Source organism: Anser cygnoides, chromosome 9 (assembly GCF_040182565.1).
Source record: "Anser cygnoides isolate HZ-2024a breed goose chromosome 9, Taihu_goose_T2T_genome, whole genome shotgun sequence".
NCBI lineage: Eukaryota > Metazoa > Chordata > Aves > Anseriformes > Anatidae > Anser > Anser cygnoides.
The window spans coordinates 3,858,480-3,871,504 of record NC_089881.1 but is presented as its reverse complement, the minus strand read 5'-3'; the positions used below and the strand labels follow the sequence as shown (position 1 = coordinate 3,871,504).

General features: G+C 36.5%; 1 protein-coding gene across 4 annotated transcripts in view; it reads right to left on the bottom strand.

Moving 5' to 3' along the window:
* Positions 1–13,025, bottom strand: part of COL4A4 (collagen type IV alpha 4 chain) — a 68,080-nt gene that overhangs the window by 35,963 nt on the left and 19,092 nt on the right. For all 4 annotated transcript variants that reach the window (XM_067002221.1, XM_067002220.1, XM_048063051.2 and 1 more), the window contains 11 exons: positions 11,419–11,535; positions 8,579–8,647; positions 8,312–8,347; positions 7,452–7,514; positions 6,945–6,980; positions 6,722–6,763; positions 5,916–5,996; positions 4,667–4,720; positions 3,391–3,450; positions 2,709–2,753; positions 1,630–1,683 (listed from right to left, as the gene is read on the bottom strand). In XM_067002221.1, the coding sequence (XP_066858322.1) occupies positions 1,630–1,683; positions 2,709–2,753; positions 3,391–3,450; positions 4,667–4,720; positions 5,916–5,996; positions 6,722–6,763; positions 6,945–6,980; positions 7,452–7,514; positions 8,312–8,347; positions 8,579–8,647; positions 11,419–11,535 (657 nt within the window). The remainder of the gene's footprint in view (positions 1–1,629; positions 1,684–2,708; positions 2,754–3,390; positions 3,451–4,666; positions 4,721–5,915; positions 5,997–6,721; positions 6,764–6,944; positions 6,981–7,451; positions 7,515–8,311; positions 8,348–8,578; positions 8,648–11,418; positions 11,536–13,025) is intronic.

The following is a 13,025-nucleotide window of genomic DNA, read 5'->3' as shown; positions in this document are numbered from 1 at the left end:
CTTTTGCTTGGAGGATTTCTAAATTAGCTTGGATTCTGATATTTAGAATTGCAAGTGAAGTGGACTTCAGGGAAGTCTTTCATGTGGCAAACTGTATTAGACTTTTTGCTTTGGTGTAGATTAGGAATCAGCCCTGCTCTCTGCAGCAAATGGGAACAGAGGAAACAAGAATGTGAATCTGGGAACTGCATAGTTATGTAGCATTCCTCAGGTTGGAGTTCAGGGCCTTTTAGGACACAGACAAGGAGAACTGAGACTGCAAAACTGGATGCCTATCCTTATACAAGTAAAAACAAGCAGTTCATGCCTCTTTATGGGGTTTCCCTTTTTAAAATTGATATTTCTATGATATTTAAACAGTACTGGAGCTGCCACTGATTGCTGGCCCCTTAATCTTTAGCTTTTGACTGGCCTTTTCCCTTTGACTGTATCTTGCTGAATGAAATAACATAATTGTGTACTCTCTGTTTTAATCAATAATGTAAACTTGTCTTCCCTTATGATTATAGGAGAGTCTTCTGTGTAGCAGGAAATAAAATAATAAACCTAACATTTTTCCTCCTCTGATAAACTTAAATATTTTGAGATTTTAAAAATTAATGTAATGATGATAAAACTAAAAAAGATTTGTGCAATAGATGGATATGGCCCAAGTCTTTTATGATTTGTATGCTTAACACTAGCGTAAGATGAGAAAGAATTGAAGAATTTTCAAGCCAAAGTCAACAGGGTCAGGTCTTGGTGGTCTTTGAAAAACAGAATATGACTGATCATCTCCCTTCTGCAGCCTTCAGAAAAGAATTCCATGAATTTTTAACGTGAAATATCACTAGACTGGCATCTGGATCTTCTGGAATTGGATTAAGCATCTCTTCCATGCTTTTCAGAAGAATGTTATCCTCTTTTACTCCTTAGCTCCCCAGACATGACACTGACACTTCTAGCCCCTAATAGAAAGCAGCATCCATTATAAAATGCCAGAGTCATCTATGTGAGCAAAAGTAAGAAATGTTTAAATGAAGCCAGTGTGAAGGAGTGCAGTTTCCACTCTGGTAACCATCTTGAAAAAGCTATTTATGAGGACAGGATGAATGCATGCAAAGAGACTTTGGTAAGTCATGCAAACAAGCCCATCTGACCCAAATTTTGCCACCTCCTTTGATGACAATTATTATACTAGTTCACAGGCCAAATTACCTACAGTAGCAGGTTACCTAAAACAGCAGTTCCTTTACCTATGATAAAGGAAGTATCCATACCACTCTTGGGAATGCAACTCAGCCGTGAATAACTTGCAGAGTACAACTCATGGATTAGATTGCTATACTGGTACAGGTAAGGGTAACTATTGGCAAATGGAATTTACTAATCCTTATGGTATACAAAGTGGAATTTCCACCCTCCCACACGCCAAGCAGGAATGTTTACTTACACTGCTGGTTACTACCGCTGTACTGAGTAAGCATGACTGTCATGAAAACAGTAAATCTTAAAAGCAATTATGACTGTAAAAAAGGCAAGGATCTGATAAACAGGTACATTTGGAAAGAATCGTTAGCATTGATATAAGGGAGTGTGTGTCTGTCTGTGTGCATATGCTTGAGTTCTTTTTTTTTTTTTTTTTTTAACCTTTATGCCTGGATAGCCAGGTTGTCCAGGAAAACCAGCAGCTCCTGTTTCTCCCTGTAAAGGATCACATAAATACCATTTGGTAAATCTGTTACAACATTGATATGATTAATTGTACAAAAGACAATGAGACAGTCATACAATGAGACTGTCACCTTATAATTGCATCCACAGTTGTTTTTTTCAGAGAAATTCACTGGGTTTGTATGAGAGATGACATGTTTCATAGAATCTCTTCCATAAAAATTAGTAATAAAAAAAATATTTCTCCAGGTTATTTAGATAGTTGTCAGTGGATTCAGTGTAGCTGGGGCACAGAACTACTTGGAATACATAACAGAAGACTTTAACAGACTGTTTAACGCAGCTGAAACTGGCTTGCTGACTGGTGAATGACCCTCTTAAAATATTATTGCACAGCTGCTTATCAGTTCCTCCTGGCCTTTTATGATCTTTTATGATATACTTATCCATCCCCTTAGGTAGGCAGTGGTTTAAAAAAAGAAAAAACAGAGTAAAAAGTAATTCTGCAGATAGAAGTCACCTGGAACATAACTCTACACACGAATAGCTGTACATTAATGTGATTTGTGAATAGCATGATCATTACCTTCATTAGATTTAGAAATGAACAGAGGAGAGGAAAAAGGGTGAGACATAGATCTATGTATGTACATCTGTTATTCTTTAATCCATGTTCTAAGTTCATAACTATTACTGGATTTTTTTGAGCTAGAAGTATAAAAAAAATGCGTATAACACAAAATCACAAAAAGAATGTGACCATGGCAAGTGTACCATGCTGTGTACCTTTTCTATTGTGTAATCTGCATGCCCCACTGCTTTCCCTTCTGCTTACAACTTCATATCCCATTAGCCAATTTCAGACAAATTTCAGAGAGTGGCAGAAATTCTAAGACACAGTTCATACAACTTTTGTGGCAACAGGTAACAAACACAAGGACATAAGGCTATCAAGCTATCAGGTATGAGGAAATTCTGTATCTGCACAAACCAACAGAAAATCAAACCTCACTGATGCTACTGTTCAGAGAGCTGCTTGTGCTTTGTCTTCTTACCTTTATTCCAGGAAAGCCTGCAGGTCCATATGAACCAGGACTACCCTGATAAAAGTAAATAGAATCCAAGATAAAATGGTAAAAACTTATTCAAAATTACACTTGTGCAGAATTGCTAAGCAGTTAATATTCCTCAGACAATTATTACTTGGGTTAATATTTCCCAGTAGCTAGCACTTGCAAAGTTTTTACAAATAGTTTGAGAGATGGCCATGAATTTGAACTATAGGTCAGAGTAAACCGGACAGGTCTTCATTTATTTTTATCTTATCACAGTAAGTATAGTAATAGGTATGTTGCTCCATGTGAGTACTGTTAGGCAAATCAAGAACAAGCAGCTATAAAAAAACTGCCATTGGCAGGTATGGAATACATTAAAATCGGTGTGTTAGTATTGTGCTATTCTAGAGAAGCTTTACACAGCATTGAATATTTAAAGGAAAACCATAGAGATTTGCTTTCTTTCCAAGAAAGGAAAGTCTCTATGAGCTTATGTTTAAGTGTGTCACAGGGTGACTCCCAGGACTCCTAAATATTCTATACAGCAAGTATGACAAATTAGTTTCAAAAAAAAAAAAAGAAAAAGGAAATCTTGTTTGGAAATACATACTTAAACCAACAAATATTTTATTAATCTAATTATAGTGAATTTGTAAAATAATTTATTCCGGAACTTCCTTACCCGCAATCCAGGGAATCCAGCAATGCCTTTTTCACCCTTTTCTCCTCTCCCAAGTATACCCTGGAGCATTCAAAACACTCAGTTTAAACAAACTGCTTGGTTAAGTTAGGCATAAAATTTATTTTAAGTGCATGTTTATTTGGTTATGTATATATTAGATTAATGGATCTTGTTTCACTTGCTAGGGTCAATCATTGGGACTTAGTTCATACAGCACTACCACAGTAGTGTCTTCATAGCTTCAGTTATTCAAGAACCCTGCATGAACTCTTCTCCAACCTTGAAGTGTTTTCAGCAGTTTGATTTTTTTGGGGCTGTGGGCACCTTTTGGGCACCATCACACAATTCCTCAGTTCCTGCTTGTAACAAGTGTACAGTTACCAACATATACATCTCTATATGTTGTACAGTAGTAGAACAACAATATAAATCCCACATTTTTCAAAGTAGATCTTATATAAAAGGATGAGTTTTGTCTCCTTTTCCAGTGCTAAGTAACAGTAGTCTGGTTATGATGGAAAATGACTTCCTGAAAAAGTGCTAGACTTTGAACTCAGAAATGTGATGTTCAGACTTCTTGCTTCTTCTCTTCTGCCTACGAAGTTAAATAAGTGTGTAACATAAACTAGCTTCATTATTTTGTTATCTTCTGTTATCTTCTTTTTTTTTCTGAGATCTGGTAGTTTCCTGTCTGTGGATTTCTCCCCTCCAAATCTATCAGCAATAAAGAATCTAGAATCTTTTTTGTGACTGCTTCTGCTCAGCATAACTCCCTACTGGCGTATCAACATTTAAATGAATTATACTGACAGAAAGAAAAGCAAAGCTAGAAGAGACAGCAAACAGCAACTCTCTCTTCAGACAGGTGTCTCTGCCTTGTCTACTCTCAAGGACACCCAGAATCTCAAGGTAAAGTCTTTCCCTAACAAACTTAGGGAAACAGACATATGCCCCATAAAGAACACAAACATATCTTTCAATTTCTCTCCTTGAGAAAAAATATGTGCTTCTGTTTTCTTCACAGTCCCAGTCACTTGTGTCAATAGTCCAACTGGAAACAACACTGACCTTTCACGGCCAGGCAACATTTGATAGGTAGGTATAAAACAGACTTAGAAAGGTGTTCCAAAGGGTTCTGAAATATTTTTGCTTTCACACTGATATAGGTGGTGATTAAGTGCTGTTATGTCTTCTACGATCTTCTGCGTTAAAATATTAACTTAAAAATAACAGGACTTCGCCAGCATCATTGAAAAAAAAAAATTGCATTACTTACTTTGGGTCCACGTGGTCCTCTGTATCCTGTTATTCCGGGTAGTCCTTTTTGGCCCTGCGTATGCAGGAAAAGTTTTTGTATATGTTACTATAGAGGATATACTTATGTGTCATTTAACATTTTAAAGTCCTGTTCTGAATTACAACTATTAAAATGCTACTGGGCCTGTTCCCCTAGGTGTACTAGGCAGAAGGAAACAAGAAAAATAATAGGTACTGATTTTTATTTGTTAACATATTGTCAAATCAGCACAATGACTGTGGACTGAGATAGATGTGTCTTTTCACTTGCAGAGACTTGCTAATTGGGACTTTGTTCCTACAAACATGTATGAGTAGTTCTTTTTTGTCTGTGGCTCTACTAGTTTGATGCAAGTTTTCACATATATAAATCTATGCCTTTGCACACATCTCCAGTCTGAACGGGATACGTGGTGGATTACATGGTCACAATCATGTCTTGTTGCACAATGTCATAAGTCACACTCAGCAGTAACGTGGAGTTTATACAGATTCTTGTGGTTCTTTCCTTCTTTCTTATACAGCTCTACATAGCAACCCTTTCCATAATGAAAGCCTAAGATCCAGTACATGATCCAGTAAGATCCAGTACTAAGATCCAGTACATGAAATCTATCACCTCCCTGAGTTGAAGCTGTGGGGCTGGCAATGCTGAAATTCACATTTTCATTTCTGTATTCCTGCAAATCAGACTTGAGAAACACAGAGACGACAACACAGGGTACTCCATAATGCAAGATTTGTAATTCCTTTTTTAACATACATTCTAATGCTTTAAGGTATACAGTTGTAGCTACAGTAGGTGTATCACTGAAGAAATACAATAAACAATAGGATTTTGCATTAAAAATCCAACAAAAAAAAAGGGTGACAATAAGGGTGACAACAAAATCACCCTTATTTTTCGTATCAACAGAGCACCCTAGAAGGATTAAGGTTGACAGCTCAAAACATTACACTGGATAAATCTCGAAGAGAATAAATGCCAAAGATCTGAAAAATAAAAGCCTTACTGAAGAGCCACAAAAGAGATTCAATACTAGAGTAATAATCTTTGCTTGAAATGCCTGAAGTATGATTTACTAATGATGCAAAGTAATGAAAACCAAAGCAAGGGCAGTATCTCCTTTTTTCATCAAGACAGGCTGTTTATGCCATCCTTACAAAAATTACATTTCAGGATTGTACTTGCCAAGTTGAGTACGGTTAAATGTGAAGACAATTAACACCTTTTCTCCTTTAAACAGCTGAGCTCCAGGAGGTCCAACTAACAATGGCGACCCAGGTGGTCCAGGAAGTCCAACATCACCCTGTGGAAGCGAAAGGTACACAGAAAGATGTTCTGTTCCATGCAGCTTTTCAGAGACTTAGTTTTTCTGTTGCACTATATATTTTTGTACTTATGGAGCACATACTTGTACTAACGCCTATAGATAAAGAAGGGTTTGTACTGAGATCAGTAAGCCTCTCCACGGTCTTCGCTGATAAGTATGGCTCACAATCTTAATAATCATTCTGTTCTCATCACTCATTAAAGATAATGTTACAGGTAAGGAAACAAATGAGAACCCTGTACCCATGGCTCCTGCTCTGAGTCTGCTGTGGAGATGGTTACAGGATTGTTTAATCTTGTGTGCACATACAGTCTGTCATGCTCCAGACCAACGCCTTTGAACACAAGGCTTTGTGAATGTAAAGACAAAATTACTGATTTGCTATGGAAAGTTGTGTATGTTAGAAACTTACACCAATTCTAAAAAGTGACTGGAAACATTCACAGAAGAAAAATCAAATATTCCACTTTGATTCTGTAAGTCCTGAGTACGCTACCAGGGGGAGACTGGGAGAGGAAACATTGTGCTTGTTCTTTTCTCACACCCATTCCTTGGCATCTGCTGCTGAACACAGCAAGAGATTACATCCAGGTACTGACCCAGTACAGACACTGTTACTGGAAAGGTATTACTGTGATCCTTAGGGTATACTTCTAATTCTACAGTAGTAATAACATATTTAATAATATTTTTTTTCTTACCGGCTCCCCCTTTTGTCCATCTACCCCAATACCTGGATTTCCCTAGATGACAAAGAAAAAAAAAGTGCATAGTTTGAAAGTAATTAGAAAACGTTGACATGATAATTTAATCAAGTAACTCTTTTGAAAAATTTGGTAACAAATAGCCATGAAGGACATTTCAAATATCTGTATAAATTAATCTATTGTTTCACTAACAACTTCAGGAAAAGTCATTGCCTACCTGTTCACCTGGCAAACCAGGGTAACCTGGAATACCCTTTAAAAGAGAGTGAAGACAAGTTAATATGTCTGATTTAGAGAAAGAACTTGCTTTGAAAATTACCTCTACTTGCCAGTATCACCTAGAGGCAGAATTTCCTCTTGGGATGTTCCTATCCCAACGTGTAATTTACTTATCATGGTCACTGCTTTCAGGAGGGCTGAACTCTGGCTCCCCACCTTTCTGTTTCACAAGGTAGCCTTGGATATGGGAAATAAGGAGGGAACACTAGCAGCATTCCCCCATGACCACAGACTGCCAGGATGCTTCAGGTTAACACAGGCATGGAATGAAACAACATATGCTGTACTTCAAAACTGGTAAGGTACAGCAAACATCTCTCTTTTTATCAGCTGCCTCAAAAATTACCTCTAGGCTTTGATTTTCTCTAAGGCAGTTCTAAAACAGGTAAACAAGAATTTACACAAATCCTGAAAATGCAAGGCTGTAAAACCACGGTGATCTTACGGGCAAGCCTGGTTGGCCTGGGTATCCAGGTGGGCCTGTTGGACCTCTTGACCCTCTAGAACCCTGAAAAAGATGGCAAAAGGCCTGTTGGTGAAAATACCGAGAGCTTACCATTTTCTTCACAAAACTAGTTTCTCCAGAACGCCTGCATCGCTTGGACTCAGTCTAGTGGCGTTCCACCCATGTATTCCTTGCCTGAAGGTATACCATACCTGAAACCTCACTGTCACTACGGCAGCTCAGCACCAGTTTCTGGATAATACTGTACAGGCACATGTCAATACAGTGATATATTATTAATGGTTAAAAGAATACTTTGTCAGTAACTGTGCTACATATAGTATGGGGACTTGAAACAACTCATCAGTGAATACTTTGTTGACAAGCATAAGAAGAGGAACCAAAGTCATATGAGTGAAAGTCTGTAAGAGCTCAACAATGAAGTTAAACTCTTCTTCTTACATGCTTTTATGGCAAAAAAATGTGGTCATGTGCTACATATTCCTGGAAGACCCACCAGGTACCATTGAAGAAGGTGTCACATTTCTACATTTCTCATGTGAAGTCTTGAATTTCAAGGAAAAAATATTCTGCAAACTGAATACATAAGGAGCGACAACTGCTCGATGCACAGCGATTGCCTGCATGCAAACCACAATGCAGGTGGGTACAACGCAGCCACCATGAACTGGTCATGGAGGCTGATAACAGGGGATCGATGTTTGTTAAACTTTATTCTGGAATTTTGCTATTTAAGGCAGGCAAGGAGAAACCCCACTATTGCTTTATTTTATTAAGAAGGAAAATTTGAAAGATCTTCAAGACAAAAAGCATGTACAGAATCCAACAACTGTACTTACAGGAATGCCAGGGGGTCCAGGATCACCCCTCTCTCCCTGTAATGACAATCATTTAGCAAAGGAAGTATCACAAGTGTTGACTTCAAATTGTTATCGGAGTTCTCTAAATTTTATAGCTTTTAAGATTTCAATCTATCTGTTCCAGTTGTATATTTGCTTTTAATTTGTGTTTGCACTAAGCTTCATAAACAATGAGGAGATAGAACAATTAAATTTGCCATACATTTTTCCTATGAGATATGATTTTTTTCACAATCAGATACTTACTGGGGGTCCTTTTCCAAAATGTGAAACAAACACTGAATTTCCTTTTTCTCCTTTCTGCCCTGGATTTCCCTATAAAGAAGAAAAAAAAAAAACAAATCAACACATCTTTTATGTTAGCCTGTACTTTCCTGGTGTCCATATGTCACAAGGTAATCCACTAGAACCACCATAACTGTTTTAGCATTTTGCAGCTCTTTTGTCTTACAAGACCCTTAAATGTGAAGTTTTGTTCTGGAAAACTGAGCAAAACAGCTCCTCATAGATTCTGACTCCTGCTCTGAGTATCTATGTCCTTAGCTCTTGGCTATTTCAATATTCTACAATTTTCACAGATTTTGCCTTTAGTATGAAGTATATCAACATTATCTTTTCTTTCAGTGAGTCAGTGGCTTTAAGCATTACATACACTGCCTTCTCCAAAAGTCCATGCTGTGATTTAGAAGGATCTAGTGTGATTCTGCATACAGTTAAAAAGCTGGGAGTATGGACTGTGTTACATACACAATATTCAACATTTCCACCTATTAGCAAATGTTTCACAGTCTACAAAAAAAAAATATATATATATATACACACACCTACAGGCCATATTTATTTTTAAAAATTAAGTTCTTGTGGTTCTTGCTGTGAAGTCATTTGTATAATTTGGCCTATCATACCACCCTCAAAACCTCAGTATGAGTTAGCAAGAGCAAATGACCACTTTTTCAAAATTTAACTGTAATATTCAATTGACTGTTAACAGCATGATACATATATATCTGAAGAACAAATATATTAAGACATTATTTCTGATATTTTCTCCTTTGAAATCCTGACATACCAGGTACAATTTAACTGAAGCCCATAACCACTTAACTATTGATTTCAATAAACTGGGTTACTGTTTTCCATGGAGTTTAACCACTTTAAAACATTACTGGTTTCCTGATATTATACACTTCCTGTTCAAATCCTGAAGTCAGAATGAAACAGGGAAAGCAGTTATGCCTAGAATGGTACAATAAGAAGAGTTACAGCTGCCTGCAGTTGGATATACCTACAGTAGACGGGATGACATTTACAAGTCGAACAACAGCTGCTAGGGAACACATTAAATATCTCAAAAGTTATGTTTGTCTGTTCTTATTTTACATGTCATCTCTTGTGTGATCAAAAAATCTCTATTAGATTCAGTTTATTAACTGACTTAAGTAAGAACTTGCAAGTAGAAATGAATCTATTTTTTAAATTTATTCATGAGGTAAATGAAGTAAAGCTGAGGAATATGTACACAGTGTTATATAAAATTATACAAGATGATGTTATAAATAACAAGTAACAAAAATATTAGCTGTAATATATAGTCAAGTTGGTACTTGGTGCAAGAAAATTGATTTAAGAACAGGCAATCCACATTGAGGTCGGAGTAGCATTCTTGCACACAAGCAAATATGGGTACTATGTCTTGTTTTTCTGGATAGCCAAATTAATTTGCACTGGATTTTAGTGTGGATATCCAAGGCTACATGCCTGTTGTGTTTCCTTTTCTTTGTAGGTTGCAAATACTTTTCTAGGCCTAACAAAGAGCATGCTCCTGGAACTGGGAGGGTTTATGCTGCAGTTTGTCCCATGTCTCATTTTTCTTTTATGTCATTTGTCTAATTATTAAAGGCAAAACTCCATTTTGAAAGCTGTAAGTAGGAAAACACAGGTAAATGTAATAGAGCTGAAACCATTTTACCACTTGGAGTATAATGGGTTACCTTGAGAGGTATAACAGATGAGGTTATTAGCAGGCTTTTTATCAGGTTGTGTGTTTGACAGTATTTACTACAGGTCCAACACTTGAACTGTATGTTTTTTCTAATTGATAAATTTTGGTAATGTCTTCTCACCCCCTCTCATTGATTGCATATGTCTGAATCAGCATCTTATTTAACTCCTACTAAAGACATTCGACTTTTCATGTAAATTGTACTGTTTTTTACTGTTTTATTTAGAAAGGGAAGCACTTAGACCAACTAAGGACATATTAATCACTGACAAGTAAAAATTGTTTCCACAAAAAGTCAAAAACTGGTGACTAGATCTGTTCAGCAAAACTTCTCTGGAGCTACAATAACTTATATCCCTTACTGATATGAATCTGTGTTTTACCTTCATTAGAAAAGCACTGCTAATCTGACTATTTAAACAATTTTAAAATGCTTTCCATTTTAACAGGAAAAGTGAACAATATGAAAGTGGCAATTTCAACTGAAATTATCTCCATGTATGCAGATAAACACTGAGGCAAGATTAGGTGTGCACAGAGTGATCATGAGTAGATATCTAAAAAGAGACGTGAAACTGTAAGAGCATGATTTTGGAAGAGACCTACTAGTTTTTTTGTGATCTATTATTAAAAAATCTTAAAGTATTATAGAACTTGTTGAAACTTCCACTGACTGATTGCTAACTCATCTCAGGTGTGTTCCTACTATTAAGGCTTTTATGAAATTTCAAGCAGTGATAAATAGTATGTTTTCAAGGTACTCCTCCTCAGTTTTACTTCCATAAAATGGTACTAGCTTTGGTGTGGTTATGTACCAGGGAAACAAAGTAGAATTTAACTCTCAAGCTAGACTTAAAAAGGCTATAGGAACTTATTTCACATTCAAGCTCAAACTTAATCCACCAAGGCATCAAGTGTTCTTCATTCCTTTTAACCTTAGCAAGAATAGAAGGTGCCTGGAACTTCACTGTCAAGTGGAAAGCTAGTGTCATAGTGTAAAATCCTTTCATTTAAAGAGCTATTAGCTTGCAAAGGAAATGTAGACATACATGAATAACAGCCAATAGGAATGCCTTTAACATACATAAGGACCTCTAGGTCCAATATATCCATTTTCGCCTGGAAATCCTGGGTCTCCTCTTGAGCCATTGCAGCCATCTACACCACGTTTGCCCCTGGGTCCTTCACTTCCTGGTAATCCCTGAAAGACAGTTTACTTTTTATTAGAGGCATGCCACGATACACAGAAAATTAGTTTTTAAATTAACAAAACAATTCAGGAACAAATATCACAGAACTGAAACATAGGACATCTCACAGTGGTCCCAGCTTCATCCTCTTTACACTAGAAATGATTTCTATTGTGATCTCTCTCATATATATAGTTTTTTGTGTGATAAGAAGTGAAGAATCCCCACCTTTTTAACATGTTCTTTGATGCATCACAAATATGACAGGGACAGCACTGGGTAGAGGACCAGACTGAGCTCTCATTTGAATCAATAACTAATGTGCTATTTTCTCAGGGAAAGCAGACTCCAGCTCTCTTAACTATAATCTTTCTTATGGCTGTAAAGAAAAGCCATCTTGTCTAGGAACACATGATGTAATTTTACTATTTCTGAAGGGCATACACAAAGGTCATCTGAAACAGCCTCATATTTTTTAATTGATAGGATAAAATGATGAAAAAGAAGACACAGCTTAACTCAAGCATAAAGTAATCACAGAGAATGACTGTATATTCCAGAATTGAGGAAGTAATTTTCCAGCATAGCAAGACTTAACCAATGTAAAGATAAAGTTTAGTTCTACTTCAAGTTAGATGGTAGGCAATAAAAGCAGTGAGTATTTTTTGGTTCTGAAAAATAATCAGGAAAGTATCCTGGCCAGTTGCCTGAAATGTTCCTGCCAATTTTACTTCCTTCTTACCTTTAAGGCACTTCAACCCAATTTGTGGACACTTTTTCTGATTAACATTTTTCATCAAAAAGTTACACATTTCTTGGGAGATTTTGGCCCCATGAACTCTACATTATACAGACATTCTGGTAATAGTCCCATTGTCAAGTTTGGATAGCTGACAAGCAGATGCTAAGACACCCACTCAGTTTCTAGTTTTGTTTTCACTTTCAAAATTCAACATTTTAACTTTGTTTGATCCATATGAAACCAATAACAGAATAAGAATTTAGTTATAATAAACATTTTTCAAAATACTACATCTAAGAAATACTATTTGTCTTTTACCAGACCATTTCCACACTGAAAACCACATTCAGAAAAATGTATCATCAAATGCTTATATATTTAGGACTCACTTTACTTCTTCAGTCTCTATTCAGGTAAAATTCAGTGATTGATTTTTTGATTGATTTATTTATTTATTTCCCTGCCAAAGGACTATGGGAAAAAAAAAAAAGTTTGAACAGAAAACAATACACAATTTGAGATAACTTTCAGAGAGAGATGTAAATAATGCAGCACGCAGGCTATAGCGTATTACAGAGCCTAAGAAAATAAACTCACTGTTTTTAATCCTAACACATGCTGGGTGGACTTGGGTTAGTCTCTTATCTTCACTGCCCCTCTCCCCCATGAAAATGATTTACTTACCTCACTGAGATTTTGTGGAATTTGATATAAGTAGTAAACACAGTTGACGTTATCCTGGCTACTTAACATTTTTGC